We start from the raw sequence: 22,859 nt of genomic DNA, 5'->3' as shown, positions 1-22,859 counted from the left end.
ATTGGTGTCCAGATTCTGCGGCACTAGAGCTGTGTTTCTGAGAGATACAGAGAAAGATTTGTTCGTGATCACCCCGTTGCACTTCGTTTCTTCGTTACTCTGCATTTCTTCCCTAGATTCACTCCCCTCTCTCATTCTTTTACATTATATTCACGCACTAAAAACACTTTCAGTTTCACTTTTCAACTTGCGGTTATATCCTCCACCAACTGCCCTCCTTTCTTCCCCTCAATTCTGCACTTGTCACATATACATTGCATGCCAGCAGTTTTTCCCGATTAAGATACTTGAAGCCGCAGAAGTTAATTATCATTTGGCAACTAGAGATCATAAATTCTTTGGCCTCCATACGGGCTCAGATCATTTATTGATAGATGAATTAGCGGCAAAGAGGTTATGGGTGTTTTAGCGTTCTGTTTTGATGCAACAGCTCCGATCAATCATGGATAGTTGCATTCTTGATAGAGGTAAGTCCCATGTGTTCAAAATCATGGGCCAAGGTACTATCTATTTATATTTCACACAAAATTATGTCTTGCACTAAGTTGGGGGTCTCACGGAAACAGTCTCCTTACGCTAAACGATTAGGGGCATGGTCTGCGTACATTTTACCCTCCCCAGACCCTGCTCTAAGCGGGATATACTGGGTTTGTTTCGTTTGGTTATTGGAGTAAATTGTAACATCCCACGTCGATTAGTTAAAGAGTATTTGAGTGCCAACACTTTTGGGCCGACTTGTGGTGGATTGTTGGGTCCTGTATGCATCTAGTTGTGGGATTGGGATGTTGTAAATGGTATCAGAGCTCTACCCAGCCGTTTTTGGGTCCGGTATGCATCTAGTTGGGGTTTGGGATGTTATAAATGATAAGTTTTGTCCATTTACCGGTGTGTTTAACTTTATTCGGACTTTTTTTGTAAATTTAAGATATAGTCTAATAATTAATGTTTATATTTTAAAAAAGTTAAAAATAAATGCATTTACGTGATTTGGAACTGTACGCAGACTTGCAGAGTTCCTGGTAGCAATGCCCGTGAGTGTTACATAATACATAGTACTCCCTTCGCACCCTGAATAGTATACATTAGGTGACGGGGACGCGGCACAGATTTTAATGCTCCTGTAAAGTGTAGTTGTGCAATCTATTTTTAAAATTTTCATTTTCAGAATTAAAGTTTGGATGTTATATTTTTATACAGAAAAAGAAAATCTCAAAAATAAGTTATGAAATTATATTTTATAAGAGAATTGAAATGCGTGTCGAGCAGTTGAAAAGAAACTTATAGAATTAAATGGGACAGAGAGAGTACTTGTTTAGGAAAACTGACTTTCAACTTTTTCTGAGGGGAAGTTCGACTTTTACTTTTTTTTTTACCTGTTTGTGTAAATATGGAGAAACATTTATAAAAAGTTGAAAATGCTAATTTTTTCCCAAACAGTTTAATCATTTGTAAATTTTAATTTACTTCTTCAAGCTAGAAGTACTTTTCTTAAGTTTACACAAATGTTCCCATAATTTAAACAATTTTTTAAAAAATTTGTATTAAATGATATGTCGTCGATGATATTTTTTATAAAGATTTGATTAATACCAATGCGAGTTCATTTATTACAAATAAAATTATATTTTTAGATTTAATTCGTATACCAACTTTTCGTCATAAAATACACGTAAGAGTTATTTAGTTGCAGCTCAATTCGAGAGAAGATATAGTCAATTTAATTAATTGAGGTATCAAATATAGAATGGATTAAAATATTTGTTAAACCTACTATATTTATTATACGAGAACAGCGAGCGCAAATTAATTCTGATGCAAAATGACACTAATACCCCTCCAAACCTGGAAACCTCTCGTCTAATAATTTTGATTTGAATTGAACTGACACTGATACCCTTCCGAGCCTGTAAACCTCCCTCGTCTAGCCCAAACCAGCGACTCCTATCTTCTCTTCTTCGCCTCCCCATTGAAATTAAGCGATCATCCATCGATTGCTTCCATCTGTCCGCTGGCTCAATCGGTTCCTCTGCTTTTTGTGTTTTCCTTTTTCCACTCAACTCGCCGACCCATTTCCGGTTCTTGCCCAGACAGTTGCTGGCTGCTCTAACCAGTAACCACAACAGTGTCGGAGGTGGTACACTTTTGTTTTTTCAAGAAAACCAATTAATTATATATCTTGTATTTTTATGTTTGTACTTGTGTGTGGGTTGATCACATTGCGGTAGGCTTGGCCGCTTAGGTGTGTTGATTTTTCTAAATTTGGTTCTTGTGAATGTGTTAAATAAGAAGGGGACATTGTGATGTTTGAGTATTATACTTATGAGTTGTTTGACTGTCTGTGCTTGCAGAAACAGCTATAAGAGATACATTGGTACAAGTTATGAACGAGGCCTTTTTGAAATCAGGATCAAAGAAATCAGCTGTTCGAGCTCTTTGTTTAGGTGTATCTTGTGTCAATCATCCAGACCATCAGGAAAGGATATTAAATTGGTTGAGGTTGGTTCTAGCTAAGTGTCGAGTTGTCTATACAAAGTTTATTATCCATCAAGTATATTTTACAATCTATATCTAGCTTCTTCACTGCATTTAGGAAGGTAAAATGAATTAAGATGTGCCTGACTACCATAAAGCTTGACGTCCTGCAGTGTTCAAGTTTTATTCGAAATTGAAAAATGTTTTTCCCGAAAAATATATAGTTTTAAAGTTCCGATTCTCGAAGATCAGTTTTTAGTATTTAACAAATTTTATCGAGTTCAGCTCAATATAAGCTCGATTATCATGTTTGTGAATACTTAATTTAGTTTGACAAGCCAAAGGTCACTGTATGCTTTTATATATTAAATTCTTTCTAGGTTTTTTATTGTTCCCTAACATCTATTAGGCTGGTCACAAGTTCAGATAACCAAACTACTCCATGTTCAAGTTCGGATCATTTGTAGTTTGGAGCTCGACTATAGTTTGTTTGAATTTTGAATAGACCACAAACAAGTTTTTATCAAATCATTAAGTCCGCAAAGAACTAAACTCCTTTATAGCCTTAACTGTAATGATTATATGACATAATTAAATTGCCTTCTACTCAAACATTTAAGATGTAACATGGTAGCAAGATGTGCTTTGTTAAAGAAGTTCCAAATCATACTATAAGATGGTTAGAAAAAACACTCCATCTAGAAATCCTGAATTCCTTGGTTTTAATTTAAGTTTATAGTACTCCTTGATTTTTTATGTATTATATTTAGCTTCTGGAGAAACCACATGGCAACATGAGATAGATAATAGACGAGCTAAATTTATCATACAAATTTAGGTGTGACTGCATCTCTAACATTTAAGAAAATTTCAGATTTTTTATTTTCCTACATTATATTATTAAATTGGTGTCCTTATTATGCCTTATTGTTCCTTGTTAATTTGCATATGAATTGTATGCCTGTGTGTATATAATAGATGCCTGTGTGTATATATGAGTCTTCAGAGGTGGATTTTGAAATCGGTTCTCGTTTGAGCACTAAGTTTATGAAATGATTTGTGAGTTTTGGAGGATATGTATATAAAAAAGCTACCCATCAGGAGACATAAACGCATGATGTGGGACTTTACAGATCACATATGATGAACCACTGTACCTGTTATGTTCTACTAGAGGCGTTTTACCTAAATAAGGAATGTGAAACAAAACTTAAGCTAAAAAAGACAGGAAGCTCATTCGAAGATCTCTTAAATTCTATTTAAATTTACACGAACATTGTTGTATATAATAGATGAACCAATAAAGGTCTCCTGTGAACACTTTAAACATTTAAAAGAGCTGGTTACTTCAAGGTACAGAGCTCGTGTTTAGAGATAGGTCGCGGGTGCTGTTTCCTTTATGTTTGTCCATTTGTAGGACAGTATGAGTGATGAATGTTAAATATAAAAGATGATCCAATTAAGGCTCCTTCTAAGGTTTTAGGTATCAAAAGACCTGGTCGCTTAACACACATCATATTTTTTTTGGTATGCATGCATTATGGAGTAAATTTTTTTCCCTTAATAAAGTGAATGCAACATACAAATAGAGTCTTTCCTGACTGGTTCATTCTATTAGTTGCTGACTTGTTGGGTTAATAATGTTTTAGAATAAATCTCTGTGGTGCTTCCATTCTGCATCAATTTGGTTCTGTTAAAGCTTTGTTTACCTACAATATTCGAACAACATCCATATTTTTCCAAACCACTGCCTCCATTTTGTCATATTGCCCGGCCTTCTGGTCACTGCATGTTAGTACTTAAATCCATTCATTTATTGATAGTTGCGAAAGGATCCCGTGTACTGAGCACTGTCTGTATCTACATTATTTATTTCATGAGATTAGGATAGCTGAGTCCAGAGAAAGAAATTGCATGAGTTGTTGAAATGTCCTTGTAATAAAGGAAAAGAGTTACTTGATAACGTAAAACAAATAGTGCAATATGTATTGGCCGGAAATCTCTTCTGTCCTTAAGTTCCACTTTCCTGTTATAAGTGTTGTGGATTTGGTGGCCCTGAATTACTATTTTGACAATTTTACTCCATAGCTATTTTTGCAGGTTTATGAAATTATAGTTGTACAGAAATATGATATGCCAGTTGTGTGTGCGTGTTACATAAGTGTGTTTTAGACCCAAGATTTGCACGGTATTCTTCTTTTTCTTTCCGATTCAGTCAGTACCTTACTTTGTTGCTTTCTACTTTATAATTACCCTGTGACTTTTTCTTATTCTTTGATCTGAGTTTTAACTGTGTCCTGGGAACAATCTTTCTTTAGATGTTCGACGAGTACTCTGGGGCTGATATATTGTAGATAAATAATAGACACAAATGGACTGAAACTCTACTCACTACATGTAGACCTAGTGAATCGAAAGCAACTTGTCAGAACCAAGATTAATGATTTTGAACATATCTATGTAATCAATAGATCAGTTAGTCTGCCTCGCGAATTACAGGTTATTAATCTGCAAGTTTTTTAATTGAGAGTAAGGAGACAGGAATTGCATCATTAGTTGGTTATACTTGATTCATTTGTTGACCTGTTCACTGTATAGTAAAATTCTTCTTTTCAAGTACAGTTCTTGAATGTAGACCATTGCAATAGTTTATACAAGAAATTTCAAGTTTATCTAATGCAATAATTTTCAATTTTCTTTAAATATGGTTTCTTCCTCTCTCTACAACTTATATCTTCTTTGATTCTTAGAATTTTTTTAATATGCTCTTGTCTAACCATATATATTGTTGTTCCATCTGACTCTAAATTTCTCGTATGACAGTTTCTGATCATAATATTGAATGTCTGTTATTATAGAATATTTACATTATATGCCTGCTTTTTAGGTTTCTATACTGAACAACTGATAATATGAGCCTTGTACTGAAGTCTTTAGTTTTGGTATAGTTTTTGAATCCGTTTATAAATTTAGCATATGAAAATAGTGGTGCCCTAATACAAACTAATGTTCTCTCAAATTTGTTACTTAAAGGATGTTGAAAACTCACGTGATGACTTCAAGGGAACGCATGCCTGATGCAATTTCTATTGACAAGTATCAGCAAGGGGAGAACCCAGATCCTGTGTTTCATGACCCGGTGTCCAACCAAAAGGATATCCCTCCCTCTGGAGTGCATGACAAGGAAGAGCAAGGTAACCTGAAACAGTGACAAAACACATATGAAGCTGGGGCATCAGAAGTCAGTCAAGAAGTCAGCATCAATCTGGTGGAGTCGGAGAAGTTGCCAAATAATTTAAACCAGTACAAAGCCTTGATGATGTAACAGATGCATCATAGTCAAACCAAGATGGAAGCTCTATATCTATGGTGCACGAGACAGAGCCAGTCAGTTTGTATCAAGGGCATAGCTATGATAGTGCTACACGAGCACTGAAATCTTGTCCTGAAGGAAGTTATCTCCCCACAATTCTGAGTTAGAGTTGGACAATTCGCTACCACACAGAGCCTTGGTACTATTATTTTGACCTCAAAAACTGCTGAACAAGGAACGGCTCTTTCTTCTGTGCCTGAAATTGTGCAGGACGCATTGCAGCAAAATCAGGATCCTGATAGATATCTCCCTGTTTCAAAGTCTGATCAAGATAAGTCTAGTTTATCCATAATGCAGGAAAAAGTTCTGGAAAAATTACCCCTCCGTAGGAACCCTGAAGTGGCACAGGTGTTTGAGGACTTTGTTGAGGTTTACAATGTTCATGGTTACCCCGACAATTAATATGAGTTATATTACCTCATGAGTTCGTTCCATTTGTTTTTTAGCTGGGCAACTTAAAAATGTGCATTTGTAATAAGTCCGAACGAATTGATTTCCTCTGACAATTTTCTGCCCATACTTTCTTCAGTTATGTCCATCTTCTGATGGTTTTTCAGGCATTTTACTACGAGGTCTCCCTTCCTGAACAGACTGTAATGCTTGCACCCTGATATCGGCAGGTTCCTTTTTAAAAAGAAAAGACCTGAACCTTTAGCTTATAGAATAGATTTATTGCTCAATTCTCTTACAATTACATGCAAGCATTTTGTTATTTTACACCAACTAAGAGAAAGATTGTAGAAGGGGGGGTGGTTGAATACAATCTTTTACAAATTAAAAGATTGAAGGAACAATACACTTAATCACAGTAAAACAGGAAACACCAAGTATTTAAAAATACGGGTGGATTGAATGATCCACCCATGAGATTTTATATAGAAGAATCTGTGGATTGATTACAATTCGCACAGCTGCTGGTTCATCACTCAAACAAGTTCTAACTCTCAGATTTTTCTTTTAAGTAATTTGAACAAGTTCAACTGATACTTCTAACTTGGTTATATACTCCAAGTTTTACAAAGCTTTTAGCTAGATTACAAAATGCACTCTAATCTAAAAACAATGTCGCACAACTTTGTCTTATGCATGCTTTCTGAGATGTCTTCATCTTTGACCATCATCTTGATTTGATCCAGATTGCACTGCATGAGATAAGTATGTTTCTGCTTCTTCTTTATTTTCCTAATTAGGCTTCCATGTCTATTTTAGTGTAATTCGATCCATGTGATTTGTCAGACTTAAGCTCTAGTCACTTTCAACTGCTCTTTGCTTCATCAGTTGAGAGTTCTGGTTACTTTCAACTGCTCTTGACTTCATCAGTTGAATGTTGTGCTGGGCTCATCAGTTGAATGAATTACAAACTTCATCAGTTAAATGCTGTTCCAGTCTCATCAGTTGAATTCCTCAGCATCATCAGTTGAATACTTTGTCTTCAGTTGAATGCTTGATTTTCATCAGTTGAAACATCATCCAGTCTTCATCAGTTGAATAGTTACATCTCATCAGTTGAATATCCTTCACTTAGATAAAATTACATGGCATTGGATATTTACAATTAGCCATCCTATTCTACCCATCCGTTGATAATTCCCAAAGATAAGAAATATAACAATTATAACTGAAACTTGATAAAGATTCTAAGTAAGACATGTTACAAAATGTTTATGTTATCATCAAAAATTATTTATTCCTAACACATTTCATCATGCTCTACATTACTGTTTCCAACCTTCACAACAAGCTCGAAGGAGAAGTCAACCAGACCGATGTGCGCAAGCTAATTGGTAAGATGAGAAAAGAAGGGTTTGTTGAAGCTCGAAGCAACAGAAGACTTGGTATGCAAATTGAGCATTATAATTACTTTCAGTGCATGAATCATATTTGTTGGTCGATGTTTACATATTCCTTTTATTTCTGCAGGCAAGCGTCTGATCTGTTCTGATTTAACTGAGAAAAAATAGCATGAAGTCAAGAAAAACTTGAACCTTAATGAGATGGTGGAAGTTCTTTAGGAACATTATAATGCAGGGTTCTTTAATTTTCCTGTAAATAGATTTTTAATATGCAGATTCTCAGAACCTGAGACAATTGGTACGTAATTGATCAAATGATTTTTCTATAATTTGAACAGAATGATTCAATACTTTAACTGTGCAATGATAACTCGGAAGAAAGGAACTTGTCTACTTGATGCGGAGTTCGCTCCATCGGATCAGATCTAACTCGCATGAGAGGCAAATTTGAAGCTTATCAGAACAGATCCGTCAGGAGTGAACATACTGTTGTAAAGACGAAAGAGCATGGGACCCCACAAGCAGAGCTCAGGTATGTCTTATCAACAACTGCCTCAAATTTATCAAGTAAAAGATGTTTGCTTTTTGATTTTCTATGTTCTGTGACCCAAAATCCTGTAATCTGACTTTGTTTAATCATGCAGCCAGCAGCTTCTAGAGAGAGTTTTGCACAAGTAATGGAAACTGGCAGAAGCAATGGAAACCATGACAATTGCAGTGAGTTTGATGCAATCATGTGTAGCAAGTCGTCATCCCAGAGCAAGCGGTCCAGAAAAGCAACCGTTGTAAGCTTATAACCATGGCTATGTTTTTATATTTAGTTAATTGTCATCAGCCATTAAAGAGATCCAATGTTATAAGATTAAAATCCATGTACACACACACAAAATATATCATTTTCTGATTTCACATTTGTGCCTGTATCCCCCCCTTCCGGTAATTATATGTATCTACCTCGAGGCCTCAAGATAAGAGCTTTCACTGCAAAATGAGAACGTAACAATGAAATCATATATTGTTGTTTTTTGTTACAGTAATGACTAATCAACCTGATTTCCGGAACAAAAGTAGTCTTAAACGACTCTTTTGTAGAGACTTAATTTTTAATTTTTTTTGGTGACAGGTTAAGGTGTTAAGGATCATGTCCTTTCAGGTCGCCTGGAAAGAATCGGATTGTAGGGCCTAGTGATGATTTCCAGGGTTTCTTTCTACTTTTCCAGCGTCATGAAACAGAGAGACTCGTCTACTGCATATATCACTTGAATTAGTTTTTTTCCTTTTCTTTGTTCATCGGTATTTTCACGACATTCTGTCCCATTTCATGCAACACTTTCATCGAGTATGTTTGTGATTCATACTAGGCCCGTGCATTGCACGGACGCTAATGCTAGTTTTTGAAAGTAAAAGAAAATGTATTTCAGCAGCCAACAAAAAGAGTTTTTTTTATAAAATTTAAGCACAACATTATAAACAAAAAGAAAAGGACACCAACCATTTAAAGCGCTTCATATTTTATATTCTTCTATTTTTGTTTAAGCTATTATTTTGCTAAATTTATTTAAGCTGTTTTCTTTTTTTTTCTTTTTTTTTTTTTGTGTCAGGATCTACATACTCGTAGATGAGTTGTATCATAGATACAATAGCCGCATCAGGGATTATTTTCATCCAATAAAGTTTATCATCTAACCGAAAGATACGCAAAGATATCTCCGGACGTTTAGATAATAAGACTTTAAAGTCTGATAAGAAAACCCGTAAGGTCTCTCTCCAAGATCCTGAAAAACAAACCAAGCAAAAACAAACATAAGAATGATAAATTAAAGAAAAAAATTATTTTGGGGAAAATAAACCAATTATGATATATAAATCCTGACAAAAATAAATATAATAATATAACAATTTATTCAAAAATAAAAATTTTAGAACTAATAAAAATACGATACAAATATGAAAAGTGATAATGTCTAACCAAAGTAAGAACTTTGGTTAGACACGCAATATAAAGAAATCGTAATACATATTAATATTTACTTGAGGGAACAAAAATACATAAACAAAAATTAAAGTTTTTTGTTAGGAAAAGAGGGAAATTACAAATTAAATCATATATATATCCCGATCAACGTAAATTAATTATTTAATTATCTAATTAGTCAATAAAAGGGTTATCATAACATCACAAAGTATAAGAATTAATAAATTCAAATTATTAATCCAAGAACAAAATTAACCGCAAAATATTCATTTAGGACAATAGGACGATAATCATGCCAACCAATATTGGTCCAAAAATATATGCCACCAATTATGGCCACCAAAATTGGTACAAACTCCTTGAACGTTATCAAGACCTAATAAAAGCCATCAATTATGGCACCCAAAAAATATTCATAAATATTAATAAATTAACAAATTTAATATGCCAATTAAGCGGAATAAATGCACATAAACACTTACCAAACACACAATTTTTCAAAAAACATGAATGGAATCAATTAATCCCTAATTTGGGTAAATATAAATCGCATTTACATGAAATTTAATACCTTATGTATAACTGAAGTATTTAATTTCTTCCTACCCAAAATTATTGCACACTAACATATATACATGCACAATATATAAATTTATACCATAATTAAAATAATACATATACAAATCATAAAAATCAATAATTTATTCGTACATGCAGCTAAAAACAAATTTGAAAACTAAAATTTATAATGTAGGAGATCAAATACACACGAAACACATCAACAAATCAAGAACTACGAAGAACACAAAGAACACATAAAAACTAAAACACACCTCGTTTTCGACTAATATTGTGACCGACAAGTTGACAACCACATCAAATCCGGCTAGGATAAATCAAGTTAGAAAAATATAGACTACTACACTCAACAAAATTCACAGCCTAATCCGAACAAGTTCCAACGAAGTTACAAATGAATTTGATCACCGAAAAAACCCTATACAACTTCTATATCAGAAGAGAAGAGAAACAAACATGCAATAATGTACATCTACAATCATAATAAAATATAAAAGCCAACAAAACAAGCGAAAAACACACAACAAACATAGGAAAAGACGTACCTTTTAAAGAGACGGAGAGGATTTGATTTAAAAATAAAAGGAAAGATATTACCGATTTTAAAATAAAGTCCAAAAATCACCATCGAAACGGAATTGTGACGAGAAAGGACCGTCGTTGACCACCGATGCACAAAAGGACCCATTTGGGTTGTCAGAAAAACCATTATAACAATCAAGATTATCATAATATTCCAAACCCAAAAATGATTATACATAATATGCAGAAAATATACAAACATAATTAGAGAGACAGAGAAATATGAGAGGGGGAGGGGGGAGAGAGAGATGAGAGATGAGAGAGAGAGAGAGGGAGAGGGAGAGGGAGAAGGGAGAGCGAGACAAGCTTCGTTTTCATTTAACCTTTTGGAATTTTTGTTTAGAAAGTCACATTCTTGTTTATAAATGTTCTTAGTAAATAATTCTCTTATTTAAGCTGTTTTCTAATATCATGATAATAATTCAATAAGTTTCCAACAATTTCAAATTGTTTTCAACCACACGCATGTTCCACGGTTCCATCTAGGGGTGAGCATTCGGTCGGTCCGGTCCAAAACCGGACCGAACCGAATAGACCGAGGACCGAAGTTTTAATTTTTTTTGGACCGAACCGGACCGAAGTTTTATAATGGACCGGACCGGACCGAACCAAAATAATTCGGTTCGGTCCGGTCCGGACCGAAAGAACCGAAATTATTTTTAAAATAAAAAATTATATTATAAATAAAACTAAAATTCATCTTTTATTTTAAAATTTTCATATTAATTAATCACCCCCAATTCATTAAACATAGATATAATTAAATTTACAAATTAGATATTATAATTACAACATATAAGATATATAATATAAATATTAATTAAAATCATATATATTTCGGTCTATTCGGTCCGGACCGAAATATTTTTTTACGGACCGGACCGGACCGAACTTTATTTCGGTCTATTCGGTCCGGACCGAATGGACCGAATTTTCAGAAAATTAGGACCGAACCGAACCGAATTTACACGGTTCGGTTCGGTTTTTCGGTTCCGGTTCGGTTTTGCTCACCCCTAGTTCCATCAGATCTCACTATCTCACCGAGGTGGTGAGGTCGGCACTGGTACATTTTATTTCAATACTATTTGTTAGCTCATTATTTGTTCAAAAGTAATTCAGGTGTAAAATTCGTTCTTTTTTTTTTTACATAAAAAATAAATTTATAACTTTATTTTCAAAATTATTTAAATATATATAGCGAAAGTTGTTCGAGGTTGTAATATCTTGTAGAAACCATTGTAATGGACAATACTTTTGAAAATAATTTCCATTAATATTTCTGAAAAAGTTCCTAAAATTAATATAAATATTTAAATTTTCGAACACATTCTAAAATTCTAAAATTACTCTTCATTCCTTTGTTACTTCATTTCTCGAAATTCAAATGAAATAAAAATCAGATATTATTATCCGTAGCAGAAGCGAGTCATACTGTGGGCCTGTTTGGTTGAGGGAAGCAGAAGCTGATTCTGGCTTCTGCTTCTCTTGACCTGTTTGTGTAAAGAAGTAGAAGCACTTTAAAAAAGCTGAGAATGCTAACTTCTCTCTCACAGCTTCTGCATTTTTTCCAAACACTTTATTAACTTTTTTACTTCTCACTTCTACTCCACTTCTTTACTATAAGCAAGAAGTCACTTCTTTTAAGCTAACCCAAACAGACCCTCTGTCTCTGTCTGTACGCGTTGAAGGCATTGAAATCGTCGACGTCGTGTCTCTGAGTCTCGATTTAAGACATCCGTGTCACTTACAAGTTACAACTACCCTCACATTTCTTCATTACAACACCACACTGGAGAGTTACTAGGTGGATCTCCATACATAGTACGAGTGTACTCTCTAACATCTATTTCTCATTCTATTCATACTCGCTGTAAGTTCACTTGTATTTCTTTTCATTAATTAATTCTGTCATCGATCACTTATGTATATCTCGCAATTATATCGAATTTTTTTAATCTGATTTCTGATCAAGTTATTCGATCATCATCCATGTTGTTTGTAACTTAATTTGTGATGTTTGGGTGAGGAGTTCTAGTTGTGGCATGGATTCTTTGGAGTTCAATGTTTTGTTTGTATTATTAGTTGTGTTTCTGCTTTGATTCGGCTTAAAAATTTGTTATTTAGTGTGATTTTGCTTGGCCTTGATTTGGGAATAACAATGTCAAAGGGCAGACCTGGAGAGGGTATGTATGTGTTATCGCTATAATTAGCCTTTTAAAATTTAGAAATTAGATTACGATGGAATCATGAAAAAGTGCTCTTGATTGCGAAGCTTATTCTTGTTCCTGGTTTAGTTTAGATATGGCAGTTAATGTGATGATATTGAGTCCCCTAGACCGTGTTTAATGTTGAATCCTTATCTAAGAATCCTGAATCTTCTGAAACTTAGAATCCAACACTAAGATCCGCACCTGTTAATAGGCCATATGATCAGTAATGTAGGGTAATCGTCGTAGGCCTACCTGAGAATAAATCATTGATCTTTGTAGTTGATTTTGACCTCAAGTCTTCAACTTGCTTTTTGATTCCAATATCATCTTGCTAGGCCAGGTAGCTTGTTCTTGCCATATGGTAGATAGGCTGAATAGATTTGCTGTTATTTTTAAATTTACCAATCCATGAACCACATAACTGCACTATGCTGTAGAAAATATCATATACATAACAAATAGTTTATATAGCATTATACTCATTTAGCCAATTGTGTATTTCATCAGACCACATCAGGTTTTCACATCCTAAGAGCGGTAAGCTGTTTAGAAAATTGGTCTCATAAAGTGTTGGATACATCATGATGTACGCTAGCAAATTTGTCCCATAAAATGAATCCTAAATATGATCTGCTTGTATAGGTTTTTTTCATCAAATACTAAAGCTCCATGGCCACATTAATTGTTAAAGAGTCATTTTTTCTACTCAAACTTTATTAAACAATGATATGCAATCTTGACTAAAATTCTCCCAGTCAATCTCTGTGCTAAGAGCTTTGTTAGTATGTATATGTACGCAATGGTGTTCTTTTAGTGGTTCTGATACTGTTTGATTCACAGGGAGCATCCCGATGAATTTAAATATCTACAACATGAACCGTGGACAATTAACCCTGTTGGGATCCACCATATGTGTGATGCTTTCTGTGCTTTTTAGCATAAAGCTTCTGTTAGCACATCTCTCAAACTGGAAGAAGCCAAAGGAGCAGAAAGCTATAGTTGTTATCATTCTGATGGCTCCAATCTATGCGGTGGACTCCTACGTTGGTTTGTTGGACTTCCGTGGGTCTGAGGCTTTCTTTATGTTATTGGATTCGATCAAAGAATGTTATGAGGCATTGGTGAGCTTTTATGTTATGCTCCAAAGCCTATTTATCTAAATATCACTATATGATAACGCAAAAGACTATAAGTAATGCATATATTCCCATCCAATATTAGATTTTGGTTTTAACTGATGCAGGTGATGGCCAAGTTCTTGGCTTTGTTATATACATATTTGAACATATCAATAAGCAAAAGCATAGTGCCGGACGAGGTTAAAGGACGAGAAATCCACCACTCTTTTCCAATGACTCTTTTTCAGGTGAATTTTCTTTAATGCTGATAGGTCATAAGCTCTGTGTTAAGCTCAAATTTTTGAGTTTTGGAATTACTAGTGTTCTTTATAAGACCTATAATTAAGTGATAAAGTGATTTATGTGCTTGGTCAGTATGCTTCATGCAGTAAATTGAAGTGTTTGGACCCAGGAAAAAGGAAAACTAATTGGAAAGTGCTGATGATTGAAATTTGATACTGAATGTAGTACATTTAGTAAAAAAGTCACAAAGAAGAAAGAACATATACTTGACATTGCTACAGTTTTGCATTTAACATGTTGAGGAACTAAGTCATTTTTCCTTTTCTGAAATGGTATGCTATGTTGATATTCTGAAACATTGTTTGTAAATGCAGCCTCACTCTGTCCGTCTGAACCATAAAACACTTAAGCTGCTTAAGTACTGGACGTGGCAGTTTGTAGCAATTCGACCTGTGTGCTCCATATTGATGATAGCTCTTCAACTTCTTGATATCTATCCTGCTTGGATCAGCTGGACATTTACCATCATATTAAACATTTCAGTTTCATTGGCATTATACTCCTTGGTACTTTTTTACCACGTCTTTGCTAAGGAGCTTGCACCACATAATCCACTTGCCAAGTTCTTGTGTGTAAAAGGGATTGTCTTTTTCTGTTTCTGGCAGGTATGCATCTCTTCTACACCGACCGATATTGAAACCTTTTTTTAAAAAATGTATTTAACAAGAAATTTATGGTTTCTGATATAAGAGTTGCCAAGTCTTTTTTATAATAATTGACGGCATAACTTTCCCCTTAATAATGTTTGTAGGGAATTGTGCTTGAGATGCTAGTTGCAGCGGGCATAATCCAGTCGCATCATATCTGGCTTGATGTTGTCCACATACAGCAAGCATATCAAAATATACTGGTAATAGTGGAAATGGTTTTCTTCTCCATCTTCCAGATGTCTGCATACAGTGCTGCACCTTATGCAGGTATGAAAGACAAGAAGACAGACTGATCCAGAAACTAAAAATAAAATGAGATAGTTGTGAAAGATAAATCCGATTGCGGATTTAGAAAATATAGATTCATTCGAACCTCAGTGTATTGGTTATCATCAAACTTAGCATACATGTCTGTACAATATTTATTGGTAATAAAGTTTGGACACTGAATTTTATCCATCAGAAGTGAGAAAGGACTCGGTAACAGTTCAAGTATTCAGTTGATGAGTTACTTTGATACAGTTTGTTGTAGATCAGCTCTAAGTAATCTTGCTCACTTTTAGATAATTTTTAAAATTGTGATGTTTCGTAATCATGACAGTGCATGACTCTCTTTTTCCAAATGAAATTTAGGCAAAGAAACTTCTACTCCTATGTGTGACTATATGATGATGACGAGTAACAAAGTAAATTAGAGTTGGATCCTACTTTTACAAAGCATGCGATTATTTTATGTTGCTTTTTTTATGATTCACAAATCTGGACTATATAGATAAAAGTCAATAATATAACTCAACAATTGTCATTCATTTATACACTGGACGGGTGCTATACACATCTCATGTTATGAAATAAATGAGGAAAAATAATCAAAGAGTGAATTATATATCGGGTGATTCTGGTTTATAGCTCATATTACGAAGAACTGTCAAGAAAGTAATTATATATCAGTGGTTCTGGTTTATATCCAGAATGAGAGTTAGAAAGAGTAAATTTATATACCAGTGATTCTAATTCATACCCAGGATACCAGTGATTCTGATTTGTACCATCGATGCAACTATTTATATTTTGCAGGTTCGTTTATTAAATTAATATTTTTGTTCACTTAAGAAGTCCTTGAGTTGGTAATAAGTTGGTAAAATCTCGAATATGGTCAAATGTCAATACCAATTGGTAGATCTTTCTTTGAAATTTACAAGAATAATATATGGCTGTGAACTTGTCACGCATAAACAAATTGCGGGACTAAAATGTGATAAACACGACAATTTTGAATCGGGATATAATTAAATAAAAATAGACAAGATAAATATTTAAATAAAAATAAATAAAATTATAATTTCAGGCTATCTCCAATTATTTTCAAGTGAACGGGATCATTTTCAGTCAATTTTAAATTTCATTTTGAGTACTATTCGGATCGGATTCATGTCCCGCCACACCCAACGTAACATGGAAATGCAACATGATTAATACAGTATAACCGAAAATCGGTTGCTATAAAGGGAAATTTGATGAATGGCCGTGCAAAATATGAACATTTGTATCGATGAACTATTAGGTGCGACCAACATTCCATGTAAAAACACCCTGTGCTTGGTTTGTTTGCTTTTAGCTGATAATTTCACATTAAATTATCGAGCAGGTTCGGCCGTTTTCTTTTAAGAGATTGATTTCAGTTGAAGACGAGGAATCTATAATCCACATATATATTTAGAAGAACCAGAACGAAAGGTTTAGTAAACTTCAACTTCGCTTCTGTCTTTGCATTTCTTCTCTCTATTCACGTAATCCATAATTTCAAACAGACCTAACCTGTATAAAAAATAGTCGCCATTTCTCGCTAGTCAATTGAGGTTTAAATTTATGATTGATGATTATTATGGTAGATTTTTAGTCTCAGTACTATAAAATATGTTTAGAACTTAAGCAATACCAAATTAAATCTATACATTTTAACTTCCTTGTTTACCCCTAAATATGCATCAGTTTGATAAAGAAATTCGTTATTAAAATTCGATTTTTCCATGGTGTGGCATGTCGTCAAGCACTAAATTTTAGAAACTATTCTCGTATTCAGGATGGCTGACAAATCCACACAAACCGATTTCATTTACTGCTCTAAATTAGATAATCATCGAAAGTGATCGAAATTGAGATAAGCTGCATCACGGCACAATGAAAGCTAGTATCTCTATGATCAGAGAGGTTGTTCCACAAAACTCTTAATCATGCTTATAAAAGTCATTAATTCATGTATTGACTTCTTTCGAGATTTAGCCTAATTTATCTGGTCTGAGCTCTTAACAGCCAACACATGGATCACCATGGTATACACGTAACTACTGATAATCACCATAATTAAATCATAACCAATATCTTAATCTGACTGTCCGTACCATAGTCACCATTATATATAGTCTAGTCGTATAAAAAATGCAGCAACATACCAGCTAGCCCCCTCTGCACATCCTTTGAGATCAGTTTCTGCTACTATCTGTATCAGAGATAATATATTATCGTCATAAATTTATACTAATATCATTCGTATATTCTGAAAACAAGTGAAGCCATGACAATATCAGTAAGATTGGCCTTAAGTATTGCAGTTGTGTTTTCCATGGTGATTATGGTGACATTCTCTCCGCAGCATACAATGGACATTACAATCTCCAGAGTTCGATTAATTTGGAGGCCTGTGGCGTCTTGGCTTAGGCCTCCGTATCTCTATCTCGTGATAAATTGTATTATCATCACTATTTTCGCGTCCTCAAAGCTTCATGAGCATCACCGCGACTACTCTGAGCCTGTCAGATTATTTCCTACAGATGATCATTGTGTGGGTGAAGATCAGAGGGAGTTGGTAGACTTACCGCAGTCTTCAACAGGGGTTGAGTGTGTGGAATTTTCAGACGAAGCGCCTGGGAATGAGAACGACAGTCTTCCAACGACTAGGATTATAACATGTGTGAATGATGTACAAGTGGTTGATTCTGATAATGCTAATGTAAGGTGTTCTGATGAGGGCACCGCCAAGGGTGCAAATGTTGAGACATGGAAGTTGCCGGGGTCAGAGAGCTTCATTCACCCGAAAGATGTCCAACTCCATACTCAAGGTACGTACTACTAGAATAATCAAGAGTATTACTCACACTGTTTATTTGTTCTAGACTTCTAGTTAGTTTCATCAGAGTTGTGAAATCAGGGATCAGCTAAAAAAGAGTGTTAGTTATTTTCTGATGAAAATGGTTCGACTTAAGTCTGCCAGTATGTTAAACATGAAGCTAACTTGGTTTTAAAGAGAAGGTATGTCAGGAAAGACGACAAATGAATAAGTTTATCCTTGCGTCATTTATATAAAGATAGGATTTGTTTCTTTCCTATTTTTGGTTGTCCAGGGAAACATCAATACTATCTAAGTTGAGAAACTACTATACGAAACTTAGGGTGGAAGATGGTATACTAAGTTTTGTAAAATTTATTTTTAGGGAGAAAGAAATTGGGAGCTCAAAAGCCTGAGAAGGAATTTAAAACCTTGGAGAGCACTTGGAAGGCTATTACAGATGGGCGTCCAATGCCAACAACTCACCATTACAGTGGTGGAAACTTGCAGGATCCTCGTAATATGATCAAATCTGAGATATTCAACCAGCAAGCAAGCAGCAACCGGAATAACATATCAAGGACACTAGAAGGATCATCCGGCTGGGGAAAGCTCAGAAGAGATCCTTCCCTGGGTCAGGACGAGTTAAACAAGCGAGCTGAGGAGTTTATCAGTAGGTTTAAAGAGGATATGAGACTGCAGAGAAAGGAGTCACTGAGACAGTATGTGGAGATGATCAACAGCGGTGCATATTAGAAAATCTTTTCTGAATAACTTGCAGAGTGTAACAGAGAAAGTACCACAATCAGTGGTTTGTATACTGATATAAGAGTTATGATAATAGTTTAATACACTACAACTGTTTGCATATATGAGAAATCGCATTATCTTCACATTTATCAGAACTATATCACCATGAGGTAAGTGCTATCAGAAACTAATTCTCTTCTTGCTTGTGGCCTATGTTACTAGAGTGTCACACTCCCATTTTGTAAGATTCAGCAGAAAATTTAAAGCAAAACTCAAAGAAAAGTTAATGACTCGGCAAATCGCAAACCAAACGTGCTGAAAAGGAAATTAATATAAGAGCCCATGTTCTTAACAAATCATTGTTGCAATATGATTTTTTCATGCTTATTATCCGTGAAAAAGTTTGACGCCAAAATTTTACTTGAATATCAAGACTTTACTTCTATCTTTCCGCGATTAGTCAAAAACTATTAGGTTCTCACCCTTTCTGCTTGTATTATCCATGAAAAGATGCTGAAGCATACGTTTGTTAGGAACCTGATTTTTCTATTTGATAACAAACCTTGACTAATCAAGTAGCTCAAACTACATGCACAAATGCTCTTAAAATATAAAAGCCGAATTTCTGTTCTTAATTTAAAGACTTATGGCGCTGTCTACAAATAAATACCGAAGTCAGTCAGTCATATAGCTTTTTCGCAGATTGAGTCCGCAATTTCTTGCTTTCTTTGTTCAGAATCTTGGTAGCTTTCCTTTCGGTTTTAGCTACAGCTCTTGCTATGGCTTTCATCTTCCGGACTTTCTGCTTCCTTTTCATCTGCACCCGCTTCTTAACTTTTCTGCATAAAAGATGTTGCATACAAATAAGAATTAACACCAAGATAAAGCTACTCATTTTCTAGGATCCGCAATTATAGCCGTATTTGCGTCAGCTTATAAGTGGTAAAGCAAAAAATCCATACATTTTCAACTTATAAGTAGAAAACGCCCTCGTAAAAGAATGCCACTTCCAACTATTAGATCGTTACAAGTACATAAAATATAAAATTTCTACATAAATCACGTCATTATGCTTGAAAGTTACAGTTTATACATTATGTTGTTAGGGCTTTAGTCCATAACAACTGTTTATTATGGAAGGCTTATCGAACACACAGTTTCAAAGTGGTTAGATCTGTATTTTAATGGTCGGATCAGAGTTTTTATTCTTACCAATCTGCTATAATTTTTTTCCGCGGATCGGAGCTTTTCTTTTTTATGAATATTTTCCGTGGAACCGAAAAGTTCTGGAACCGAAAAATTCTGATCCGTGGAAAATTATTGTGACCCCTCAAATCTTCGACGCCCTGTTAGTATCTGACTATGTTATATAAACGGTCCCTCACAAATCATGTTCCTAGCTAGTAAAGTACATGTTACAGAATTAAACAAAAACAGAGACTTGTATAAGGTTGAGTGAGGCTGACCTGATGGAATCATTATGAGTTTCATCGTCAACTACAGTTTCTGACGTGTCCATAGCTATAAATTAAAGATACAGTAATAATTATCAACAACAATATTTGAGTTAGTTAAGCATAAAATAAAAAATTCATAACTTCAAACAAATTTGTGTATGTGTAGGCAAGGCAACCTTGAGGTAGGGCTGCACATGGGCTGGGTTGGGTCGGTTTCGGCCATTCAAGCGACCCAACCCATTTAGTACGGGTTTGAAAAATTTAACCCATTAATCATAAAAAGAATTAGAAACCCAACCCTACTAATTGTATGACGGGTTGGGTTGGTTAGGGTAGGGTTGATCGGGTTGAAAATTTTGCAAGATAAGCATAATCCAAAATATGTTTTGCACCATTTTGTTGTATACAATTAGCAATAACATAGGACATTGCACCGATACAAAATATCAGGTGCTTTTAGAGTGCAGATATTCTCTTCATACTAAGGTGGACAGCTGAATCTTAATACACTACTAACTATTAAAAATCATGTTTCAGACATGATATATAATCATAAGAACTAGCAATGTGAGTCGTTTGATTTGAACTATAAAGCTTTATTTCTAATTGTTTCTGCACACTGCACTACACTCACTGCACATTCTATCATCAAATAAGTAAATATAGTTCCGTGAGCAACCAAAAATATTCTACTCCCTCCGTCTCTTATTACTTTTCCTGTTTCTCTCTAGCATGTTTGCCAATACACACTTTTGATTCTTAATATCATTAATTTTGTATGAGTATTAAATATAAAAACTTCATTGTATTAAAGTACTCGTGAATACGAATCCAACAAGATCACTCACGACTATATTTAGTCTTATAGATTAAAAGTAAATTAGTAATTAGTCTCATGTTATGAACAGTCCCGACATATCAAACGAGAAAAGAATAAAGAAACGGAGGGAGTATCAGAGTGTTAAAGATATATTTTGACCGGGTTGGGTTGGTTTAAGGTTTTTAAAAGTCATATTTCGACCCAACCCATTATAAACGGCTCAACCAAAAATCAACCCAATTAACCCACGGTTTGGAATGGGTCGGGTTAGTCGGCCTAGTTTAAGGTTGGGTTGGGTTGGTTTGAGCGGGTTGGACAACCCATGAGCAGCCCTACCTTGAGGCACATCTTCCAGTGCATCTGGAGTGGTAATATCCATTGATGTGGGACCATACTTCTTATTCTTTTTGCACCTGTTCTTCGCCATTCCCAAATACACATATAAAACAGGATTATAATTAAAGACTTATTGCAACCAAAAGTGTCCAAAACCCTAATAAATCTGTTATCTGGATTTTGGTCCAACTCGAATGTGTAGACCGGGAGGCTCAAGCCCACCTCCGGAACAAAATTCAAGCCCAAATTCCATTCAGCTTTATTCTTCTGCTTTTTTTTTTTTTTGAGTAAAGCTTTATGCTTCTGCTAATAATGCTTGCCGGACTGTATTTAATTTTATTTTTTTTTGTAAAAACGAAGATACTTTTATTAATAGAATTTATCAAAGATACAATATTCAGAGAAATTTATATATAATTAGTGGATATTGAAAAATTATTTATGTAAAAAATATTTGTATATTTAAAAGTATATTTGAAATTAATAGATTTAAAATTAATCATTTTATAGTTGAAGTTTGAATTGGAGCAAAGGTTTGTAGGTGTCGATGTAAAGTGTTGAATTTTTTAAAAATAATTGTATTTTTTTTTTGCCATAAAAGAAAACTTGTATTAAAATTTTAAATCATCCAACATTACATGATAAAAGATTGGAGCAGTATTATCACCTATCCACCTACGATCAGTTATAGAACTAGAGTTTCTCGCTATATAGTGAGCAACTTTGTTCGCAGAATGCTTCACAAATTTTAAAGTAACATTACGATGTTTTAATGAAACCAATGAAGATTTGCATTCATTTATCACTCTTCCCAGGTATGAAAGAGTTGTTGTCGAGCTCCTCATTGCCTGAACCATGACCAGACATTCTGTTTCCACAATTGCACCCGTGTAATCTTTGTCTTTAAGCCAAATAAGAGCTTCCCTTATACCCATCAATTCGGCCATTTCTGGGTTCACTGTTCCCTGTTTACAACTTGCTTTTGCTTCTATTAAGTCACCTGTATGGTTTCTCACTATCATGGAATAATAAGTGTTAGAATATTCGAATAAGGCTCCATCAGTATTTATCTTAATCATACCTTCCGATGGTCGCTCCCACTGATTAAGAACTAGTTCTGCTGATTGCACCATTTCAAAAGGTTCTACACTTCTTTGATTCCATACAATATCGTTTCTATTCTGCCACAATTTTCAGCAGATCATACAGATTTTAGCTATCTCGTCGCTCCCATATCTCTGAATTACAAATGTCATTCACTGCTTAAAAGCTGTCTGAGCTTCCCCACTACCAACTTCAACATTCATTAAAAAATTGAAATACGAACAAATCCCC

At 34.6% G+C, this 22,859-nt stretch overlaps 3 protein-coding genes and 2 long non-coding RNA genes across 6 annotated transcripts; 4 read left to right on the top strand and 1 right to left on the bottom strand.

Annotated features, from left to right (window-relative positions):
* Positions 1-1,949: 1,949 nt before the first annotated feature.
* On the top strand, positions 1,950-6,567 carry LOC135147004 (uncharacterized). Its single transcript, XR_010284275.1, has 3 exons — positions 1,950-2,131; positions 2,349-2,496; positions 5,506-6,567. It is a non-coding gene; the product is annotated as an uncharacterized LOC135147004 (long non-coding RNA).
* A 712-nt stretch (positions 6,568-7,279) lies between these two features.
* On the top strand, positions 7,280-9,115 carry LOC135147353 (uncharacterized). Its single transcript, XR_010284902.1, has 3 exons — positions 7,280-8,170; positions 8,283-8,423; positions 8,762-9,115. It is a non-coding gene; the product is annotated as an uncharacterized LOC135147353 (long non-coding RNA).
* A 3,306-nt stretch (positions 9,116-12,421) lies between these two features.
* On the top strand, positions 12,422-15,554 carry LOC108224833 (uncharacterized). Of its 2 annotated transcripts, none has more exons than XM_017399565.2 (5): positions 12,422-12,644; positions 13,825-14,105; positions 14,228-14,350; positions 14,720-15,010; positions 15,157-15,554. In XM_017399565.2, the coding sequence occupies exons 2-5, from the start codon at positions 13,836-13,838 to the stop codon at positions 15,346-15,348; spliced, it is 876 nt and encodes a 291-aa protein (XP_017255054.1). In that variant the 5' UTR covers positions 12,422-12,644; positions 13,825-13,835; the 3' UTR covers positions 15,349-15,554. The 2 variants fall into 2 exon arrangements, with proteins under 2 accessions (XP_017255054.1, XP_063936315.1); XM_064080245.1 differs by having other exon boundaries at positions 12,477-12,595.
* A 1,926-nt stretch (positions 15,555-17,480) lies between these two features.
* On the top strand, positions 17,481-19,081 carry LOC108226838 (uncharacterized). Its single transcript, XM_017401832.2, has 2 exons — positions 17,481-18,174; positions 18,547-19,081. The coding sequence occupies exons 1-2, from the start codon at positions 17,631-17,633 to the stop codon at positions 18,915-18,917; spliced, it is 915 nt and encodes a 304-aa protein (XP_017257321.1). The 5' UTR covers positions 17,481-17,630; the 3' UTR covers positions 18,918-19,081.
* Positions 19,082-19,590: 509 nt separating this feature from the next.
* LOC108225952 (uncharacterized) lies at positions 19,591-21,615 on the bottom strand. Its single transcript, XM_017400903.1, has 3 exons — positions 21,525-21,615; positions 20,378-20,432; positions 19,591-19,750 (listed from the first exon to the last, which is right to left on the bottom strand). Exons 1-3 carry the CDS (start codon positions 21,613-21,615, stop codon positions 19,591-19,593), a joined length of 306 nt encoding a protein of 101 aa, XP_017256392.1.
* Positions 21,616-22,859: the final 1,244 nt, after the last annotated feature.

This window comes from Daucus carota, chromosome 6 (genome assembly GCF_001625215.2).
Source record: "Daucus carota subsp. sativus chromosome 6, DH1 v3.0, whole genome shotgun sequence".
NCBI lineage: Eukaryota > Viridiplantae > Streptophyta > Magnoliopsida > Apiales > Apiaceae > Daucus > Daucus carota.
Note: the sequence above shows the minus strand (reverse complement) of the source record. Positions and strands in the feature narration are given on the sequence as shown.